Source organism: Sphaerodactylus townsendi, linkage group LG03 (genome assembly GCF_021028975.2).
Source record: "Sphaerodactylus townsendi isolate TG3544 linkage group LG03, MPM_Stown_v2.3, whole genome shotgun sequence".
NCBI classification, from domain to species: Eukaryota; Metazoa; Chordata; class Lepidosauria; order Squamata; family Sphaerodactylidae; genus Sphaerodactylus; species Sphaerodactylus townsendi.
This window is the reverse complement of record NC_059427.1, coordinates 14473961-14496831: the sequence shown is the minus strand read 5'-3', so window position 1 is coordinate 14496831 and position 22871 is coordinate 14473961. Positions and strand designations below refer to the sequence as shown.

At 47.9% G+C, this 22871-nt stretch overlaps 1 protein-coding gene across 1 annotated transcript; it reads right to left on the bottom strand.

Annotated features, from left to right (window-relative positions):
* Positions 1-354: 354 nt before the first annotated feature.
* Positions 355-22110, bottom strand: NEU1 (neuraminidase 1). Its single transcript, XM_048489427.1, has 6 exons — positions 21802-22110; positions 8279-8471; positions 6719-6981; positions 4851-5036; positions 2261-2480; positions 355-1127 (listed from the first exon to the last, which is right to left on the bottom strand). Exons 1-6 carry the CDS (start codon positions 21940-21942, stop codon positions 901-903), a joined length of 1230 nt encoding a protein of 409 aa, XP_048345384.1. The 5' UTR covers positions 21943-22110; the 3' UTR covers positions 355-900.
* Positions 22111-22871: the final 761 nt, after the last annotated feature.

The window sequence follows — 22871 nt, the reverse complement described above, 5'->3', positions numbered from 1 at the left end:
TAAACAAGGAACTTTACCATATTTCTAAAACATGTTTCTAAAACAGCCCAACAGGGAGAATTATCCCATTTTCTACCTTCGCTAACCAGCCACATAGAAAACAACAGGGCTTTATGATTTTTGGACCTAATGGAATTTCTAACGGAAAAGCAGACCCAATTAGTAACCCCCTCTCGGCACACACAAATAATTAGTCACCCACTCTCGGGAACTGGTGAGAACCTGCTGGATCCCACCTCTGCTCCTATCACACCTTGCTGGTGAACTCCCAAAGGGATCTAACTGATTAAGCGGTCTGAGCCAGCAAGTTAATTCTGATAGCTTCCTAAAAAAAAAAACATACACAAGAGAAAATAAAAGTGCGTAATCAGTTTATTCATTACAAATCTTCACAGAGTTCTTGCTGTTTTGATTCTACCTATGATAAGCAAATCCAGGCTGAACAGCTATTTGCTCCTGGTCGTCGGATTGTCTTCCTCTTATCTCTCGTTTGCCCCACCCTTCGCTTCTGCCCCTCTACCCAAAAACTCAATAGCAGCATCTAAAGTCAGGAGAGATTCTGAGGTAGACTGGCCGCCTCGGTATCATGGGGGAGGGGCGAGGGAAAGGCTAGCGTCGTGACGTCGCTACAGGGAGGACCACAGAGAACAGAGGGCACCACCGGAGGACAGACTCGCGAGCCCCTTTGGCTTCTCCCCCTGCTGCTGGTGGTGGTCTCACGAGCTGCCAATGTCTTTTTCACCCTCCCTACAGCCCTGGTCAGAGAATCCCCATCGAACTGGGGGGGGCGGGGCTCTCCCCTACTTCCAGTTCAGATTCCCTTCTGTCCTAGCCCTGCCGAGGGTCAGGAGTGGAAAAGGCACATGGGAAAGAGGATCTGGTGGAGGATACCCCGTGCGGTCACAGCTTCCCGTTGATGCTGATCTTGGCCACAGAGATGCTTTCGGTGCTCTCGACCCGGCCCTTCTCGTAAATGACGAAGACGCTGTGGGCGGCCAAGCCGGTGTCCGCCCCGCTTCTAACTGGCCATGGAGGGAGTAACCACATGCCGGGCCCCCAGATCTGCAAGGCCTCTTTCCACCACGATGAGCCATTGGTGAAACTCCAGCGCAGTGTCATGTTAACCCCTGGGTTGGGAGACATTACAGAGTCACATTCATGAAGGCCTAGCCCAGCTTAGGCTGATCACATCTAAGCGGGGACAGTCCATGAATTTCCCAACCTAGAATTGGCAACCCTTGTTGCAGCCAGTCCAAGGTTCACTATCAGAAAAATCAACCACAGGATGGAAAGCTTGAGAAGAAGAGCGGAGAAGATTCCTGCACCAATGGGCACTAATGCTGGGTCAGGAGCAAGGGCAAACTCTCTGTTGTCTAGGCAACAAGCAGCCATCTATATAGGCCAACCAATCAAAACTCTTCTTCCTGACAAGCTACCAGAACAGTCCTGGTTACAACTTTCCTTAGAAGTGTGAATTCTGTGGTATATAAATACATTCAGAAGGTAAGCAGGATTGGTACTTGGATGAGAGACCAGCAGAGAAGATTCTGCAGAGAAAGGCAATAGCAAACTACCTTGGCTTCTTCCTTGCCTTATAAGCCCCTTGCCACGGTTACAACTTGATGGCACTTATGCGTATATAAGTCAATAAGTCTTCGATCAGTCGAGGCCAATCTACTAGTGGTTCCCGGCCCCTCGGTGATGCGGCTGGCCTCCACGCGGGCCAGGGCCTTTACGGCTCTGGCCCCGGCCTGGTGGAACGCTCTCCCTCCGACTGTCCGGGCCCTGCGGGACCTTGGTGAGTTCCGCAGGGCCTGTAAGACGAAGTTGTTCCGCCAGGCCTTTGGAGGAACCGGCCGCTGATGGTGCCCCCCCCCCCCTTTGGCCCCTGACATCCGGGCCGTCTGTCATCCAACGGAACTCGCCATCCCTCCCTTTTGGGGAGAGGACTTTGAAAATAGAATGCTGGATGCCACTCATATTTTTACTAGTATTTATTGCATATTTATTAGAGTTAGTTTTCATTGTTTTTATCTCTGCTTTTAAAGGTTTTAGCTATCCTATATTGTATTATATCTATATGTTGTACACCGCCCGGAGCCCCCTGGGGACAGGGCGGTATAAAAGTCTAAGAAATAAATAAATAAAATAAATAAATACTCTTCTCTGTAGCCTTGTATTATTTGTGACCACCAGTGGCTATTGCTCATGACCAAATGCAGTCCACCCCCCACTCCCCTGTACCCGATTTCGTACTCACTTTCTTTCTCGTGGGCCGGGTTGGTGAAGAAGACAAGGCCGGATTTGACGAGGGCCCCCGCAGCCACAGCCGGGTCCACCAACGTCTGGTCAAAGGTCACGTTCTCCAGCGGAAGGGTGTCACAGGCATCATAGCTGTGCACCACAATCCGGCAACTGCAGTGGTAGAAGTTCTGGTTGCGGGCATTGATCACCACAGATCCATCTGGCAACTCGTAGGGCTGGAAGAAGATGTAGGGGTAAGATTTGGGTGCAGGGATAAGATTTACCATAGATACTTGCGTATAAGTCGACTTTTACAGCACATTTTTTGTGCCGAAAAAGCCCTCCTCGACTTATACGCAAGCCACCCTCCGCCGCTGCCGCCAGTCGTCCCCCTCACTCACCCACTCATTTTTTCCTTCTTTTCCTTTCCCTGCAGGCTCTGAGGCTTGGCTTCAGGGAAGCTGCCACTCGGGCAGGGTGTCTCTATGATTTTCTTAAAAGGGCAATGCTCCAAAGATTGCTTAAGCCCGTGGTGGCGAACCTTTGGCACTCCAGATGTTATGGACTACAATTCCCATCAGCCCCTCCCAATTGGCCATGCTTTCAGGGGCTGATGGGAATTGTAGTCCATAACATCTGGAGTGCCAAAGTTCACCACCACTGGCTTAAGCGAATGCTCTGTCTTGCAAGCAAGGAAATGCCAGAGCAGCCAAGGGCTGGGGCTGCTGTCGGGATCCGGGAGGTGGCAGGGGGGGGGAGTGATCCGCTGGGGAGTGGGCACCCTGGCTCTTCCCTGCCCCCGTTTGCTTTGGAGTTACCACCCTAGATTAATACACAAGTCAATAAGCTTTCCCATTTTTTGGTAGTAAAATTAGGTGCCCTGACTTATACACGGATCGACTTATACACGAGTATATACGGTAGGTGAAGCAAGTACAAATGTTCCTTTGGTCTGTTCTCCCCACACTTCTTTTCCTTATGCTACTTAGCATGTAAACATGGAAGATACCATAACCTACTTTGGGATGGGGGGGTGTCTTGGATTCTTGAACTCTTGAATTCTAAAAAGTGACATATAAACAAGGTGGAGACAAGAGAGGCCGATGCTCTGCTTAAGGCTATCCCAGGCTCCTTTTTGAATGAGCAGCATTCATTAAAAAAATCATATCCAGTCCTTTTGCTTTCATATTATACACCTGTAGTGATGCTTAAGGAAACAAAACTGGAGAATTTTGCTGGGTGGAGGGATGTTTCCAGATCTGTTTGCAGCTGATGGCAAAACAGCATTCTGCCCAGTGATTTACTATTCCCCATTAAATACATCAGTGCCCGTCCCCACTAGCAAAATCCTCCGGTTATGATTCCTTGGAATCAAGAGCTGCCTGATTAGGGCAGGCTGACCAGACGTCCCACTTTACATGGACAGTCCCCGGCCAAACACTTAGCCCCAGTGCCTCACGGAAAGAGCTGACAATTGTCCCGATTTTTGGGAGGCTGCCGCACTGCCTTCTGGGGCACAAGGCAGTGTGGCAGCCTCCCAAAAATCGGAACAATTAAAATAACCCGCGGGACAAATTGTCCGTGGGGGGAGCGGCCCGGGAGCTGAAGGCGCCTCTGTCCATTGGGGAGGGGGCGTTGCCATTCGCACATGTGCGCGCGGCCGCAGGAGCACAGCCTTTTGGGGCTTGCCGTTTCCCGCCCTGTCATAGGGCAGGAAATGGCAAGCCCCAGAAGGCCGTGTGCTCCTGTGGCTGCGTGTGCATGCGCGCGCACGCAGCCGCTTACCCCCCCATCCCGGTTCACAAAGGTGACCATCTGGTCACCTTACATTAAGGTTGCTAAGAGGAGTGTACAGGGGATCAAAATTCCAGGCACTTCAGTCACCCTGGGTATCCATTGCGCTGGACAATGATGTTCGGGTTGGATTTAGGTGGTATGAGAGAGAACCTAGAGGAAATCCTTAACAGGGTTAGGGCTTAAAGACTCACAGTGGCCCAAAGCCCCATTTCTTCCCCCCACTCTAAATTTATTTAAATCATTTTTTTTAGTCCACCCTTCTCTGGTGAGGGACGTGGCACAAATCTTAAGCTCCTCCTGCTTCTATGTGCTTAATTAATAAATTACTTCTTGGGCACTTACATGGCGTTCCCGAACTGATTTACAAACAGTTCCCTTTCTGCTGGGGAGTGGAGGAGGAGAACTGATTAATTACTACTTTTCTCGTTATTGAAACTCCTTCTTTGTTAATAAATTTTTTTAAATTATAATTTTGTCGTTGTGCAATTATGATCCCAAAGTTATAAGAAAATCTGTAATGAAAGCCTCTCCTCTCCTTGGAACAAGGACCGATCAAAGGTTTATTCAGAAATGCCTTGCCACCTGGAATGGACAGGAAGCTAGGGTCAGATGTCGCCAGAAGCCAAATTCTTGCCTTCTGGAAAGAAGGCAGTAAATCAACATTTCCTCTAAATGGCAACAAGACTCTCAATCGCTCAGCACACCCATTAATGTGCATTTATCATGGTGAACAATTCACAATAATACAAAGATGGACTGGCCTGAGCTTTCCTTACTCCAAATCATCCTGCATTTGGGATCACACCCACCTGGCATTCATCAGGATTGAAGTCACTGGGAAGTTTGATTCCACCAAAAGGGATCCCATGCAGGGGCTGCCGCCCGTACTGCCATGTCGAGCCGTGGTCGTCACTAAGGAGACAGGAGATCCCGTCCCGGGATATCGTCCCGTGGCCACAGACAATCAAGCGGCCCTTCTTGGGCTCGTGACGTTTCTGCAACCGAGAGAAATGACTCAAAATGAGACTCCCTGTCCGTGCATTCTGCTGTAGGATCCCTTCTGCTCAGTTAAGAGCAACAGGGATGTCCCTGCTTTTGATCTGTAACTGAGAGAAGCAACATTTGGCGAAGTTAGAAGCAACTGACCTGGTTTTATGGAATTCCCTCCCTATGGGAACCGATAGATGCCTAATTCTAGACACATCCACAAGGAGATAATAATTATCTGTAGCTTTTGTTATCTCTGTAATTCACAGTGGGGCAGCGGTGTGCCCAAAAGGCAGTTTTCCCCAAACTTCCCTTATATTACTTCTTTTGCGGCTGCCGTTTCCCATCTGCACCACCAAGGCCTTTGTCAATTACTGCCAGATTGCTATAGTATTATAATGTTATAATGATCTATTGCTATGATCTGGACGGTGGTTTTTAATACAGCAATGACACAGCAGCTAACTACTGCAGCATTTTGTAAGAAATTAATATTACAGTTATTACCAGGAAGGAAGGAGGCCTCATGTGGCCTGAATTTGTCAAATCTTGGAAACTAAGCAGGGTCAATACTTGGAAGGGAGACCTCCAAAAAAGGCTCTGCAGAAGAAGACAGGGGCAAACCATTCCTGCTTCTCACTTACCTTCAAAGCTACTTGCTGGACTAACCATAAGTTAAAGGTGACCAGATTTTTACTCCTGTAACGCGGGGCGTGTGCACCCGCGAGGCCGCAGGAGCACACTGCCTTTTGCGGTGCTCCCTGGTCAGGAAACAGGGAAGCGCCCCAAAAGGCAGTGCGGCAGCACAGGAGGCGCATACGGCCACAGGAGCGCATTGCCTAATCGGGACAATTTTAAAACCCTGCAGGACGCGGGACACATTGCGGAAAAGCGTGAGTGTCCCGCCAAAAGCGGGACGGCTGGTCACCTTACCATAAGTCAGCTGTGACCTGACAGCCCTTCTCTCTCTCTCTCTCTCTCTCACTCACACACACACACACACACACACACACACACACACACACACACACACACACACACACACACACACTCTCTTGTTACCAACCTTTTTGAGGGGAAGCTTTTAATATTTCTGGGTGGCAGCTAGCAAATATAGCATTTATAGACTTCTTTAAAGTGGTATTGATTTGTAAACTGTCAGGTTTCATTTTTGTCTCGTCTTGTCTGCTACTTGGGGTTTTAGGGCTGCATGTGTGCCACACTAAAATAAATGAAAAGTCTATACACACAGATGCACAAAGCTGGATTTTCTGACCTGTCTGATTAGTGTAAATCGAGGCTATTTGCATATTTTCCCCTCCCCTCTTCATAACAAAATCACCAGCCTTTTGATGCTTTGCATAGTCACAGGGAAGGGCAGGAAGTTCTGTGCAGAACCCCAAAGACCCATGGGTTTTCACTCCTCGGACCACTCAGATATCAGCAGGTTTTGCTCACAGGCTTTTGAGCACATCTTCACAGACACGTGGGCTAGAAACTTGGTTCTTTGCTCAAATGAAAGCTTACATTCTGCCCCAGATACCACATGTTTGAATTTTCCCCATACCTCTGCAGAATCATATTTTCCCCATACCTCTGCAGAATCATATAGCCCTGGTCATAAGAAAAATGGCAAATAAATAAATACTTTTTAAAAAAAGTCCCCATATCTGGCACAATGCAAACTCACTTGGATGCCGTAGCCTGGCCCCGGGGCAAACATGGTCGTGCCAATCTCCTCAGAGAGGTTCCTGGGAACGCTCCACGTGACCCCATCGTCACGGCTGCGAATGATCATGGTGCTCGAGACAGGGCAGTGGATGTAGTGGGCACAGAGCGTGTAGATCAGGAACACAATGTCTTCTTCTGAGTCAACCACCACAGCCCCAAGGTTGAGACCGTCCACCAGGGAACCATCATCAACTATGAACGACGTAGGGCTCCACGTGGCCCCTGGGAAAGATACACAAACGGTCAGGAGCAGCGTACTCCTCGGGATAGCTGAGGAAAGCAGAAAGGCCTTCCAGTCTGGTGTCGCGGGCAAGACAGGCCTGCCCTGAAAACACACTCCCATGTCACTGTGGGTTCTGCCTCTCTTCAGAAAGTCTCTTCAGAGCAGGGAAGAACACGGTGTCTGAACGTGACTCTAAATATCCCCTTCAACTCTCTCATCATGGCTTCCACATTTGGAATAGGGTTGCCAACTTTTTATACTGGTCTTTCTCCTGTGCCTACACCAGCAGCTTGAGCTGCAGATAGCAACAAGCGATGACACTTATTTCCTCAGTGTGAAAAGCTTCAACTGCTGATTTCTGAACGACAAGCTGCTGCTGTAGGCCAAGTCAGCCATGACAGCAAGGTTCTCCTGGTCAGGTAGTGATTGTTGTTGTTATTATTGGTTTTATTTTTTATCCTGACTTCCTTTCAAAGCACTCTGGTGGGTCCTCCCCATCTTATGCCTACCCTCTTGATCTCTGTTAGGTGGGTTTGGCTGAAAGACTGGCCCTAGTCGGTCACACAGAGACCGATCCAAAACAGGCCTACTCATAACCCGTCTTGGCCCTACCCACTGAAGTTTACTCCCCAGAAAGTGTTCTTAGGATGGCCCTGTTAGTGAACCTCATGACAGAGTGCAGATTTAAACCCTGGTCTCCCGAGCAGCTTTGCCCCATTGGCAACAACCAGCAACCCTGGCACCTGGATGTACCAAGAGAAGTACACCCGTTGCCTAGCAACAAGCATCTTCATTTTTCTTTTCGCCCAACTAGGCAGTCAAGGGAATGTAGCAGTTTCTGGAAAGCCCCCAAAATGCTAAACAGTCATGGAATTCCTCCTCCCCTTAGATTCACCAAAGCCCCTAAGAATCTTCCAGAAGTTGAAACCTAACTACCTTGACTGAGCTGGCTCTGAGTGCTTGAGATTAAGGCTACGTGGCTATGTTACATGTTTATTTTGACACGCAGCACAATCTGATACGTGTCTACTCAAAATCAAGGTCATAGAGCGTGCATGTAGTTTATCATTGAAGAGGCTGCCTGCCTCAAACTAGGAGCCCCATAGGATGAAGAATCAATTCCTTGCCCTGTAATCACCAGTCTACAAGTTAATAGAGAAAATACAGTTCCTTCTGTTCTGAATCACCATATTTTTGAATCTGCCATATTTTTCCACCTCAAGGTCTGCTAAAGCTCCCTCCATTTTACACACAGGCACAATTCATTTCTCCCTCACAACCCACAGTTTCTCCAACCTTTGTCTTGCGATCTGCGGAGGGCGATAAATTTAGCTCCGGTGTCATAGGCAGAGTGCTTCCGGGCCTCAGAAAAGGCCAGAAGGGTGCCCCGAGGCGTCGCTGCGATGAGGGGTATCCTGAACGTGTTCACCTCCCCGATCACGCCGCCGCTCACCCACAGTAACTGCTCCATGGTGATGATTGGTTTCACCTACCAAGAAAAAGCCAGAAAGGTTTGTTAGGCAACTGCTGGGAGGTAAATTGTGAAAAGGGGAGAAAACACCTTTGCAGAGCTGATGAATGTTTTAGACATGATTTTATACAAATTTGTATACAAAAGAGGAACAACTCCCCACCCAAAGACATTATTTGTAATTTACAAAGTTTAATAAAAAGCAAACTGATGGGTTTCATAACTTATTTTCTCATTCCAGAATGCAATAAGTTTTTCATTCTCCGCTCTCTCTCTCTCTCTCCCCCCCCCCGTGTGTGTGTTTGTGTGTGTGTGTGTATGTGTGTGGGGGGGCAGTGGTGGGACCCAAAAATTTTAGTAACAGGTTCCCATGGTGGTGGGATTCAAACAGTGGCGTAGTGCCAATGGGGCTGGGCGGGGCGTGATGGGGGTGTGGCCAGGCATTCTGGGGGCGGGGCATTCCTGGGCGGGGCTGTGGCAAGGACGCAGCCGCTGCGCTGGTCCTTGGGCGGGAAACGAATGCACGCAGGCGCAGGCTGCCACGCACACCAGTGCACCTCCTGCTAGACTGCTTCAAGTTCTGCGCGCTACTGCTGAGGAGTGGAGGAGGGGCGTAACTAAGGCAAAAATCACAGGGCAAAATCACCAATTAGTAACCCCCTCTCGGCACACACAAATAATTAGTAACCTACTCTCGAGAACCTGTGAGAACCTGCTGGATCCCACCTGTGTGTGTGGGTATATAGCTTAAGACACAGCCAAACGTAAATTACATTAAAGATAATTTCAGTCATTGATTTAAGAATTTGGGGTGGCACAGAGATTTTGCCAGGGGAAGGGCCATCGTTCCATGATAGTCCATCTGATTTGCATCCAGGAAGTCCTAGATTCAATCTCTTGTGCTCGAGTCCAAAGAATCAGATGGGGGGTGATATGACATTTGCTGTTTCCCTTGCAACTGTGCCTTAACCTATTTTTTCCTGTGGAAGGTCAGTAGAAACCACTCAGAACTAATCATTCCCCCTGGTTTGCAGAATCCAATCCTGGGGTTTATTTTCTCTAATCATATTACAGTGCAATAAAGAAACAGCCGTGCAACCCGGCTCTTTGTGATCGGTGTGATCTGTTCTGCAAAAATGTGGGCATAGTTCACCAAGCTGAATTAAGCGGTCTACGTTCAATCCAGAAATCTTTTGAAGCCCAGCCAGCCTGTATTTGCCACAAACAGTGGCTTTCAATGTAATGCCATCCACCCCAGCCTCTGTATTAAACCATGAATTCTTGAAAAATGGCAGTAACTCATATGAGAAGATGTTCTGCTCTGTTGTGCAGTGTTGGCCTTGAAAAGCTTAGCCACATGCAAGGAAACAGAGTATTCAGAGCATGACATTTCCATTCCCACATATAATTCAGCATAGAAGAAAACAGGAAGCGGGTGGAAAGGCAAGTATATGTGGGGGAGGGGAACAGATGGCCACTAGCAGCAGGCGAGGAGCTTAACCAAGGCCGCAGCCCCCTGATTTTTCCACTAGTAAACCTGCGGCAGATATCACCACAGGATGTTGAAGTACAAGGGACTGTGAAGCGCACTCTCAGTTTCAGCAGGGAGGCCATCTTCAATCCTTCATCTCATCCACCCTACAAAGATGTCATTTCTTCCAGAAGATGAACAGATGGCTCAGTAGTCTGCAGATCAGTTGTAATTCCAGGAGAATGCCAGACCCTATCTTGAAGCTGGTAGTCCTGTGCCATTTTCCTGACCTGAAACAACTTCAGAGACTTGTGCTTTTATGTATACTGATAGGCCCACTACTCCAATGTAGGGCCTACTCTACACACTAGTGGACAGTAAGGGACTTTTCTTCTTCCCCATAATACTAGAAGCTGAAGTGTGGGAGATTCGGAACAGGCACAGAGACAAGGCAAAGTGAAATTGTGGAACTTGCGGCTACAGTAAGGTGACCAGATGGTCACCTTTGTGATCCGGGGATCGAGGGAGGGCGGGTCGGCTACAAGACAGGCAGCAAGAGCAGCTGTAATAGATAATACAGGCAAGACAGTGCCTTCTGGGGCTTGCCGTTTCCCGCCCTGTCACAGAGTGGCAAACGGCAAGCCCCAGAAGGCAGTGTGCTCCTGCGGCCGGGCGCGCGGGAGGCTGCCGCACTGCCTTGCGCCCCAGAAGGCAGTGCGGCAGCCTCCCCAAAATCGGGACAATTTGAAGAACCCGCGGGACGCAGGACAAATTGTTTAAAGGCGTGACGGTACCGCCAAAAGCGGGACGTCTGGTCAGCCTAGGCTACAGGCTGTGGTGATGTCCGCCCACTCGGAAGACTCGAAAAGGGGAATGGAAATATTCATAGATGAGGCTATGAATGGCCACTAGTCACCATGACTACTAGTCATGTTGGTTATCCGCTTCGTCCACTAGCAGAGCTGGTATTCCACTATGTATCAGTTGCTGAAGAGGCACAGGCAGATGACTCTGTTGCGATATTCCTGTTTGTGAGCATGCTAGAGATAGTTAGCTGGTCACTGGCTGAACAAAATGCGGGACTTGATGGGCCTTTTCTGGCATCCGGCAAGGCTCTTCTTACGTCCTTAATTCTGCTTCAGGATGGAAGAAATGATTTCCGGGGAGAATTTAAAACTATTACGAACAGATTGCTTTTATACCTTGCTTTTCTCACCCTTTAAGGAGGCTCAAAGCAGTTTACAGTCACCTTTCCTTCCCCTCCCCACAACAGACACCTTTTGAGATAGGTGGGGCTGAGAGAGTTCTGAGAGAACTGTGACTGGCCCAAGGTCACTCAGTAGGCCTCATGTGGAGGAGTGAGTAAACAAACCCAGTTCTCCACTGCTCATGTGGACGACAGGGGAATCAAACCCAGTTCTCCAGATTAGAGTCTGCTACTCTTAACCACTACACCATGTTGCCTCTCCCTCTCCCCAAAAGCTCAATGCTAGGAGCAGCAGTGGCGTAGGAGGTTAAGAGCTCGTGGAGGAACCGGGTTTGATTCCCCACTCTGCCGCTTGAGTTGTGGAGGCTTATCTGGGGAATTCAGATTAGCTTGTACACTCCCACACACGCCAGCTGGGTGGCCTTGGGCTAGTCACAGCTTCTCGGAGCTCTCTCAGCCCCACCCACCTCACAGGGTGTTTGTTGTGAGGGGGGAAGGGCAAGGAGATTGTCAGCCCCTTTGAGTCTCCTGCAGGAGAGAAAGGGGGGATATAAATCCAAACTCTTCTTCTTGTACCTGTGAGTTCAGTTATAAGCACAGAACCGCTAACACAGGTCTGGTAGACAGAACTCTTTGCAAATGTGGGTGGGAGGGACTAGGACAGTGTATTGTGCCTTGAGAAAACTAGGACTATGTGCCTTGAGAAAGCAATGAAAAATAGGGTCAAAGATTTTATTATTCTCCTCTCAGCTATGTGGAGGAAGTGCAATAAAGAAATAAAAATCTTCCAAACAGCCTTTTGGTAGGGCCTAGATTCAGTCAACAGCGACAGTGGATATGCTAGCCCCAAGGGTAACTCCAAATCTGAGGTCAGGGGAACTCTGAAAAAGGATTACACAGATCTCTAGGCACAGCTTCTTTATTTCTCACGTTCTCAGCCATCAGGAAGCAGTTTTGGCTGCAGGGCAGACCAAATGACTGATGTGGCAACCAAAAGAAAACCCACACCAGGAGCCATATTGGCAAGATCTGAAGGCACGAGGAAGTGGAAGTTGCCAGACCTTCCCTCCCAGGGAAAGATGAAAGAGACGAATGGGGACATTTTTCGCTGCCGGCTCAAAAAAACAAAATCTAAGTCTGGTTGACTTGCAGGGTGTATGTGTACCAGCACATACAAACAAAACATACCCCACCTCTCTTCTCTTTGTGCAAAGTACAATACATCAACTATCCCAGAACGTGTGCGTAAAGTACAATACATAAACTATCCCAGAATGACTATCATCAGCCAAATTCAGTCGTAACCAAACTGTAAGAAGAGACACTTGCCAAGGAAGGAGGAAGTGTTCTCATTGCTGATGTTTAGGGAAGCAAAAAAGGTATAAAACCCTTTCACAGGGACGTCTTAACAGCATTACAGGACCCTGGGGCAAAGCAGTGCATGAGATATAAACACATACAGGGGCGTGTGGTTGCAGAGGCGACTGTGATACTAAATCAGAGGCGAATGTCCAATTGTTATCACAAAAACTAACATTAATATTGTTCATTATATTTAATAAAACACATGCTCAATATGCATTTTGCAATAACAAAACATTTATAGTTTATAGTATTTATGTATTGCCAGCAAGTCACAATGTACATAGATAAGCATGGGGCTCCCCAGGCCACTGCCCAGCGTGCCCACGCATTAAGATGGCACTGCCATTTTAATCCAGAAAGCTTTCTGTTTTCTGGATCTCTGTCAAAAAAGAGGCATTGGGCTGGTGGTATGTCTATTTCACTTTTTAAAAACGGAACTAATGAATAATTTTAGGTCTGACGGATCACATTTTAATGTAAAATTTTGATGCCATCTGTTTATATAATATGTATCCCACCCCACTTCTTCAAATGTATGCAGCTCTCTATGTGCCCCCCCCCCCCCCGCTATTCGCATAACATTGTAAGGCTAAGAGAGGATGACTCAGTCTGTGAGCTTCATGGGAGGAGTGAGGATTTATTCGGCCCACCCAAATTAGTCTTCATCACACCTGAAAATGCTGGGGGGAAGAATTAGGTCTAATAAAAGGAAACATTCCTTCATGCAACGCGCGATTGGTGTTTGGAATATGCTGCCACAGGAGGTGGTGATGGCCACTAACCTGGATAGCTTTAAAAGGGGCTTGGACAGATTTATGGAGAAGTCGATCTATGGCAGTGATGGCGAACCTATGGCACGGGTGCCAGAGGTGGCACTCAGAGCCCTCTCTGTGGGCATGCGAGCCCAGAGCTCACCATGTGGGGGGGCGGAAAATCACCCCCCAAACACACATCTAAGCTAGCCTGGGCACAATCCTTTACCTGGGAGTAAGCTCGGTTGCTGGCAATGGGGTTTGCTTCTGAGTAAACCCTCCTAGGGTCGTGATTCACCCATTCGAAGTGTTGCATGGTTGCTTCACCAAGCTTACTCCTGAGTAACACGTACCTCGGAGCCAACCGTTTTTTCTAAACTAAAACCTCAGTATTGGGGTTAAATTGCCGTGTTGGCACTTTGCGATAAATAAGTGGGTTTTGGGTTGCAATTTGGGCACTCGGTCTCGAAAAGGTTCGCCATCACTGATCTATGGCTACCAATCTTGATCCTCCTTGATCTCAGATTGCAAATGCCTTAGCAGACCAGGTGCTCAGGAGCAGCAGCAGCAGCAGCAGGCCATTGCTTTCACCTCTTGCACGTGAGCTCCCAAAGGCACCTGGTGGGCCACTGCGAGTAGCAGAGTGCTGGACTAGATGGACTCTGGTCTGATCCAGCAGGCTCGTTCTTATGTTCTTATGTTCACCCTTCAAATAGATTGGGTTGCCAATCTCCAAATGCGCCACTGAGCCCTCTCAGCATTACTACTCCTGCCAACAGAGATCAGACCCTCCGGAGAAAATGGTTCCTTCTGAGGGGGACTCTATGGCATTATACTTATACTCTGCCCAGGGGCGTACCTAGGCAAACTGGCGCCCGGGGACAAAACCTGAGTTTGGCGCCCCCCTCCCCGCCCGGCGTATGGGCTGCCACCCTCCCCCACCATGACCAAACAATGATTTTTTTGTACCAGCTCACAAAACACCTCCCCCTCCCGTCAAAACATACATGGCTCTCTCCCCACCAACTCTTTTCCTAATTTCCTAATCACAACAACCCTATGAGGTAGGTTGTTAACCTGAGAAACAACTCCAAGCCAGTGCAAGTGGGTATTAAGCATGTAAATCTCTCACAAATCACCCCCAGCAAAACATTTACCAAACAAATGTCAGCATCATCTCTCACAAAACACCTCCAGTTGAATCCACCCACAAACAGCATCACTTTCAATGGTGTTTAAACTAGGGAGCTCAGATTCTTCTTTTCAACCTACCTTAAAGGGAGAATCAGGGGTCCCCAGTTAAAACAAAATTGAAAGTGATGCTGTTTGGGGTTGGATTCTCCCCCACCCTGAAACAGCATCACTCTTTGGAGAGTTGGAGATTCAGATGGAAACAAATAGCAGATTCAGCTGGAATCTGGGCAAATTTAGTACGCTTCCGGACAAAAAATTGTCCGACATGTAATCCTGCCCAAATATGAAACAAAATGCAAATGCAAGGTATTTGGGTTGGGGGGGGAGGTATTTTTGGTGTTTTTTTGGCCTGCAGGGAGCACATTTTTAAAGCTAACGGCACCATGATTTCAGGGCATCATCCAGAGACTGCTCTGATGATACCACCTGAGTTTGGCGATGTTTGTTTCAGGGGGACCAAAGTTATGGTCCCTCAAATGGAATGCCCCCATCCGCATTGTTTTCAATGGGAGCTAACCTGAGATTGGGGCTACCCATTTGAGGGACCATAACTTTGGTCCCCCTGAACATGACTTCACCAAACTTGGGTAGCATCATAAGAATAGTTAATAGATGATACACTGAAATTTTGGTGTCACTAGCTTTAAAAATACACCCCTTCCAGGCACCCCAAGAAATTTGCCCAAGATTCTTTGTTTTGCAGTGACTTTGCTCCATTGTAGCTAATGAGGAATTTCTGAGGCAGGCTGCACATTTTTGAAGATAGAGGCGCCAGACTTTCAAAGTGGCTCCAGGAGGGCCTCCTGGTAATAGCATCCAAGCTTGGTGAGCTTTGCTTCTGGAGTGGGGGGTGGGGGGCGAGTTGAGATAGTTCTGAGAGAACTCAGGCCACAGGCTTTCACGTGCAGGAGCGGGGAAACAAAATAAGCCTTTTGGGGGCCCATAAAATTGAACCCCCAGAAGTAAAGGTCTCCAAACCTGGATGCTATTACCAGGAGGCCCTCCTGGAGCCATCCTGAAAGTCTGGTGCCTCTATCTTCAAAAATGTGCAGCCTGCCTACACACTCAGAAATTCCCCATTGGCTACAATGGAGCAAAGTCACTGCAAAACAAAGAATCTTGGGCACATTTCTTGGGGTGCCTGGAAGAAGTGTATCTTTAAAGCTAGTGACACCAAAATTTCAGGGTATCATCTGTTAACTATTCTTATGATGCCACCCAAGTTTGGTGAAGTTATGTTCAGGGGGACCAATGTTATGAGCCCCCAAATGGGTAGCCCCCATCTCAGGTTAGCTCCCATTGAAAACAATGGGGTTGAGGTCACCCCCTTTGGGGGTCCATAACTTTGCTGCCCCTAAACCAAACATCACCAAATTCGGATAGTATCATCAGGACAGTCTCTGGATGGTACCCTGAAATTTTGGTGTTGCTAGTCCTAGAAATGCGCCCCCTGCAGGCCGGAACGTGAAAAAACACTTTAAAAACTTAAAAAACCCACAAACGACCCTGAAATGCTGCCGCCCCCCCATGTGACCAAATGAGGGGCGCCCGGGGACAGAGGGTACCCCCTGTCCCTAGGCAGGAACGCCACTGACTCTGCCCCACCTCCCCAAGCTCCACTCTCAAAGCCTCCAGGCCCCCCCAACTCCAACCAGCAATCCCAACAATGGGCTCCTACTGCCCATTTGTGTCCTCACTCAGTGTAAACTAACTGGCTTTTGTTACCTCAAATAAATAGGAGGTGTTTCATAAAAGCCTGGCAGGCCCTGCATTTGGGTTTGCAAAGAGCTGAGAAAATCAGAATATATTTAAATGAATTATAAATTATACAGACTGTGGCTCCCGGGAAATTTCTCTGAACGTTTAGAGAATTTACCCTTGATGTAGGAAATATTAGTGGGACATGGCTGCCACATTCATTCATTCAGGTGGGTAGCTCTGTTGGTTTGAAGCAGCGGAAAAATGTTTGAGACTTCTTTATGAAGAAGAAGAAGAAGAAGAAGAAGAAGAAGAAGAAGAAGAAGAAGAAGAAGAAGAAGAAGAAGAAGAAGAAGAAGAAGAAGAAGAAGAAGAAGAAGAAGAAGAAGAAGAAGAAGAAGAAGAAGAAGAAGAAGAAGAAGAGGAGGAGGAGGAGCAGGAGCAGGAGGAGCAGGAGTAGTTTGGATTTATATCCCCCCTTTCTCTCCTGCAGGAGACTCAAAGGGGCTGACAATCTCCTTGCCCTTCCCCCCCTCACAACAAACACCCTATGAGGTAGGTGGGGCTGAGAGAGCTCTGAGAAGCTGTGACTAGCCCAAGGTCACCCAGCTGGCGTGTGTGCGAGTGTACAGGCTAATCTGAATTCCCCAGATAAGCCTCCACAGCTCAGGCGGCAGAGCTGGGAATCAAACCCGGTTCCTCCAGATTAGATACACGAGCTCTTAACCTCCTACGCCACTGCTGCTCCTTATGCCATTTAGTCTGCCCCTCTTACTTGGACTCAGGCCAGATGAGACAGACTGAGTCAAAACAATTGACAGGATGGAGTATTCAGTAAACAATACAACAGGATTCAGGTTGTAGAATCAATCAGATATCTGAAAACAGATCTGAAGCAAAGTCTTACCATGACACATCAAATGATAAAAAACATCCTAACTTGGTTAAGCTAAACCCGGTAGAATACAATGGCTTTGAGAGGCAGCCAACCCACAATAAGTACACGGACACTCCCTTTCCCCTCATACACATGAATCATCAACTTCTAGCTAACTTGAGGCTACATTGAAGCCATGTAAACCCTTTCGCCTCACTGTTGTTCCCCATTTAAAGGAACCAAACAGACTGGGGGGGAAAGCCCATAACCAACAGCAGAGTCCTGCAGCTTATAGTAATGGCTCCGGCAAGCACACTCATCCTTGCTCCCTGTATGGATTAATCAGTAGTGAGGTTAATGGGTACAGGGCTCTGTCAGCAGGAGCGATGGAGGGTAAGTGGTAGACTGAAATCTATCTCCAAAGATTATCTAGTGTGACAATTCTAAGACAATTCCAGCACCAGGAGACAGGATGAGAATTAGCAGGAAATGTCCTGCTCTGATGGATAAGACAGAAGCAGTGAAGGGAAAAGTAAACAGTGAAAATCCCTGAGACTTGTGGGAAAGGGACTGATTTTAGGCGCTAAAGAGGATTGTGGAGAGCATGAGATAAGGACCGGGTTGCAATTTATCTGCAAATTATGCATTACGAAGAAGATCCTTTCAAACTTGAGAGCCAGTATAGCATAGGAAGTAGGCACTGGATCTGAGAACTGGTCTGTGTCCACATGGAGATGCCTTCCTAGCTTAGAGCAGTGGTGTTTTCAGGAGTATCCATGTCACTTTACCTGAAACACAGAGAGAGAGAGCGCGCGCGCGGGAGTGTGGGGGGGATCGCAAATGAGGATTAAAACTGTTTTATCCATTATTTCAACAGATTACCCTAATACAATTGCAATCTACTACTGCTCATTTTTTAAAAAAAAATAGAGCCCTTTTAATGGGTGAGTTAAAGGGAAACTGCAGTCTGCACCTTTCTCCTTATAACTATTTAAGGGAAAGGTTTGGATACTTTTAAGAAAAAATAAAATTTGGTAACTAGCAGATAATTTCTTTAGATTTCTATAGTGTTACATCTACCTGATCCCAATTTTTTTTAAAAAACCCTTCAGTACAAGGGAAAGAAATTACAGCTGAGGAGGAATAACAACAAATGCGATAAAAACTGTTGTGTTTTTTTTCCATTGCCACTGTGAAAGTTTGCAGCAGCAATAGAAAATCATCTCTGTGTAGAACCAAACCCTGAGGTCAAATATCTGTTCAGCCCTGAATGTCATTGGTCGGTTACGCAAATTACACAGTGAGGTTCCCACGATTTCGGAGAGAATTGACCGGCGGTCTTTGTTTCAGGGGATGTTCAGCATTATTACCCACTGCCCTGTTTGTGGCAGGGCAGGAATTACCCATCAGCTAGCTTTTTGCTTGCATCCGGGGGGGGGGGGGGGGGGGACGTTTCACGGGTTCTCTATCGCGCATGTGAGCTGTAATTTTGTATCTTTAATCTTATCAACAGATTGATATATCAATCTATGAAATCTATAGATCGACACAGAATAGGCGAACTATTAAATAAAAGTCTTAAATACGGCATCTGTACAATTTGCCTGAACACTGATGGTCTTTTATCGTGGGAAGTGAGGGCCCGGGGGGAGTAATGGCGGCATGCAAACTGCAAAACGACAACGTGAACTGCCGTTAGCAAAGCTTCCCAGGTTCACGATCATCCATCTCCCAATGTGCTGTAAACCCAAGTGTCAAGACCAATGGCCTTTTCCTGGTGTGGAAATTTCTTGTGTATAAAACTACGAGGCTAGAGACGTCCCAGTTTGATGATCAAATTCAGGAAAAAAATTGCATGTTTGGATTGATTGACTAGCCTTATTATTTTTACTTTTTGTAGCGTTAGCATTGATTTATCGATCTATTGATATGGTTATTTTTTAAATCTACAGATCTAAAAATATGCAGGAGCAGGGAGGCCATGAGCAATAGAAATTATACAGCAGGACAAAAGGAAAGAAGTAGTCGGCAACAGGGAGGAGAGCGAGGGGGAAGCATGCAAAACAGCGCAAGGGAGTGAGGGGTAAGACTTGGCAAGGCAAAGCTACGGCCACTGGCAAATCTGTCTTACTCTGGCAGCAAAGCAAAGTTAAAATTGTGCTATAAGTGGATTTGCTTGCTGCAGAGAGAGTGGAAAATGAAAGCGGGGCTCAAGGAAATACGTCCATACAAGAAATCTTCCCACGGCAGATATTCGCCTCCACCATGCAGCAAACACCTTGTGTGTCATCGGCCTTTGTCAGTCACTTTATTTCAGCCTAATCTACCTCAGCAGTTGAGAGGGTAAAGGGGATGTGGTGGAGAGAAAGAAAAACCACAAATTGGCTCATAGGACACTGAGTCTATAGAGGAAGATACTGTATACATTTAATTTATGACATTATAACTACGGCTACATTATAATTAAACTACGGTTAAAGCACTGCCTACAGTTCTATTCAAAACAAAAACATGTTCCCCAAAATTAGCATGAAATTGGCATTCCACCCTTTAACAGAACATATGACTTCATATGCAGATTTATATGACCTGGTAACTGAGGAAGGGAGCTACTGAACCCAAATCTAGCTGACCCTTTCAGGTGGCCCAAGTAGCCGTCAATCACACTCTTCTGACCCCTGTCCCTGGTTGCTGGAGGGGGGGGGGGGAAGTGAGCTTTGCATCCTCTGCCGGACACACTTACTCAGCTGCATGACAGACTGAAGTGCACCAGTCACAAGACAAGGAAACTTGTCTTTCCAGAAACACACCTTGGGTGCAAACGGAAAAACCGTCTAAGCTCCCGCCAGATGGATGGAATTTTTTTCTGCCTTCATAAAGAACAGGCAGTCCGGAATCTTGTTTACCTGCCTGTGGGTAGATAAGGGTTGTCCAATCTTAACTCAATCTCGCCCTCACCCACAAAAATCTAGAGCCCTTACTTGAAAGACAGCTTCTCACCCGACATGCTCAGTTGCTCAGAGAAAAGAGGACATTTTATATGTAAGCCAGCACACAGCTAGTTTTAGTGATAGCCTGCTTTTCATCCACGGGCATGGTTTCCTCGTTGTATTATATGTGCTAGTTCATTTTTTTTTAACCCATTTTCAAAAATCATCACTTTTGTGCCACCACGTTTCTGCCACGCTCCCTCTGGTTCCATGGGCACAAATGGGATTTGCCACGTTCCCTCAGGTTCCATTGTGTGTGGGGGGGCAATCTGGAGAGGGAGAAGCGTTTTCAAAAGGGCAGTCCGCCTTTCACAATTAGCCTAACAGCAGTGGCGTAGGAGGTTAAAAGCTCGTGTATCTAATCTGGAGGAACCGGGTTTGATTCCCAGCTCTGCCGCCTGAGCTGTGGAGGCTTCTCTGGGGAATTCAGATTAGCCTGTGCACTCCCACACATGCCAGCTGGGTGACCTTGGGCTAGTCACAGTTCTTCGGGACCTCTCTCAGCCCCACCTACCTCACAGGGTGTTTGTTGTGAGGGGGGAAGGGCAAGGAGATTGTCAGCCCCTTTGAGTCTCCTGCAGGAGAGAAAGGGGGGATATAAATCCAAACTCTTCTTCTTCTTCTAACGAGAAATGGGACACACAAGAAGCAACCTGCAACAAGCACCTATCATTTTGCTAGACATACCCCTGCTTTTTCCCTTTCCTGTACTCAAGATGTCGAGTGTGCACCCTTAGGTGACCTCTTTATACAGCGCACAAACTCTTTGTTCCTTAAAGTGATATTGGGCCTGTCATGCTGTCAGTCAAACTAACCGATCATCTTACAAGGTTGTTGTGAGGGTAAAATAGCAGAGGCAATGCTGTACACTGCCCCATGCTCCTAGGATAGTGATGGTCAACCTTTTTGAGACCGAGTGCCCAAATTGCAACCCCAAACCCACTCATTTATCGCAAAGTGCCAACACGACAATGTGAATACGGAGGTTTTAGTTTAAAAAAAACAGTTGGCTCCGAGGCGCGCGTTACTCGGGAGTAAGCTTGGTGAAGCAACTGTGCAACGCTTCAAATGGGTGAATAACGACCCTAGGAGGGTTTACGCAGAAGCAAGCCCCATTGCCAGCAACCGAGCTTACTCCCAGGTAAAGGATCGTGCCCAGGCCAGCCTAGATGTGTGTGTGTGGGGTGATTTTCCGCTCCCCCCACATGATGAACTCTGTGGACGCGTGCCCACAGAAAGGGCTCTGAGTGCCACCTCTGGCACCCGTGCCATAGGTTCGCCACCCTTGTCCTAGGAGGAAAGGCAGGGCGGGATAAAAAAGTTATGCTAAATTGAAACTCTTAAAATGTCTTTTGTTTATGGAGATGGGCTGTGCGATTCATGGCAGAAAGTCTCAAGTCCAATCACCGGCTTTTCCATTTTAAAAGATCAGGTAGTAGGTACTGACAGTCCTGATCTGGACAACCTGATCTCATCAAATCTTAGCAGTTAAACAGGGTCAGCTCCGGTCACTCTTTGGATGGAGACCCCCCAAGAAATGCCACTTTGCAGAGGCAGGCAGGCAGGCGACGGCAAACCCCCTCTGAACATCTCCTGCCTTGGAAACCCTACTGGGTCGTAGCTGTCCCTTTTGGATAATATTGATTTCGAACTGTTTTCCTCCTCCAGGAAGGATTTGGGGACAGAGAGCATCTCGCCACCTTAAAAATGGGGATCGGTGAGGGGATTGCGAGGGTCATGCTTTGCCCCCGGTTTAGCGGGGAGGGGGAAGATCCCACAAAATCAACCCCTTACCTGATCAGGTGTTGCCATCCCAGTCACCTTCCCGCAGCAGAGGCCCAAAGACAGCAGAGCCCAGAAACGGAGATTCCCCCGTGCCCAGGGTCGCCTATGCCGGAGGTGGGATCTCCTCCAGGGATCAACTCCGGACTTCATAGCTTCGCCCGCCTGGATCCCGTTTCCCGCATCGACCAGGGTCGCTTCCCCTTTAAAAGCTGCCCCTTGACTCCCCCTCTCTAAGCTCCAGTTCGCTTTGAAGTGTCAAGATCCTTTGGGATCTCCCGGGTCGGTCGGTCTGTGCAGCAAGTCCCCGATTGGCTGAGACGGACGAGGTCCGCTTCAACGGATCACATGACAAAAAACGAGGAAACAAAACCCGAGGCGTTCTACTAGCCCCGCCCACCGGACTGACCCTTAAAAGGGCAATACCGAAGAAAGCAAGACATGAGCTGACAGGAAATTATTAGCAGAAACGGATACCCCAAAGCCCCGTTCTTGTTAAATTGACCTTAAGGGAAAACAAAAAAGGGAAATGGGAGTGTAACTGCGGGAAGACAGATGCATCAACAGCTAAGTGGAACCTCCAGGCTTAGGGGCAGTGCTCTGCTGAATGCTAAGTGTGTCCATCATGGTACAAGCAGAGAAGAGTCTTGCTGTAATTATGCCCTGCTTGGCCCGAGCTTGGCAGTGATGGGAGACTGTCAAGGAAGACCAGAGTTGCTATGTAGCAGCAAGCAATTGCAAACCACCTCTGCTCATCTGATACCTGGAATTCTCTCTTTCTCACAATACTAGAAACAGGGGACATACTAATAAAAGGAAACACTTCTTCATGCAACGTGTGATTGGTGTTTGGAATATGCTGCCACAGGAGGCGGTGATGGCCACTAACCTGGATAGCTTTAAAAGGGGCTTGGACAGGTTTATGGAGGAGAAGTTGATCTATGGCAGGGGTAGGGAACCTGCGGCTCGAGAGCCGCATGCGGCTCTTCTGCCCTTGCACTGCGGCTCCACGAGCCAAGCCGCTGGCCCCATCCTTGCCCGCCCTGCAGGCAGCAGAGTGGGCGCAACAACTGTCCACGGCC

What these genes read in the sequence shown, in the direction of transcription:
- NEU1 (XM_048489427.1), bottom strand. Translation starts at nt 21,942, where the DNA reads ATGAAGTCCGGAGTTGATCCCTGGAGGAGATCCCACCTCCGGCATAGG. An exon ending in GGCCAGGCTACGGCATCCAA is followed by an intron (nt 5,037 to 6,718) that starts GTGAGTTTGCAT and finishes TCTCGGTTGCAG; the next exon opens with AAACGTCACGAGCCCAAGAA. An exon ending in CCCGGCCCACGAGAAAGAAA is followed by an intron (nt 1,128 to 2,260) that starts GTGAGTACGAAA and finishes CTCCCAACCCAG; the next exon opens with GGGTTAACATGACACTGCGC.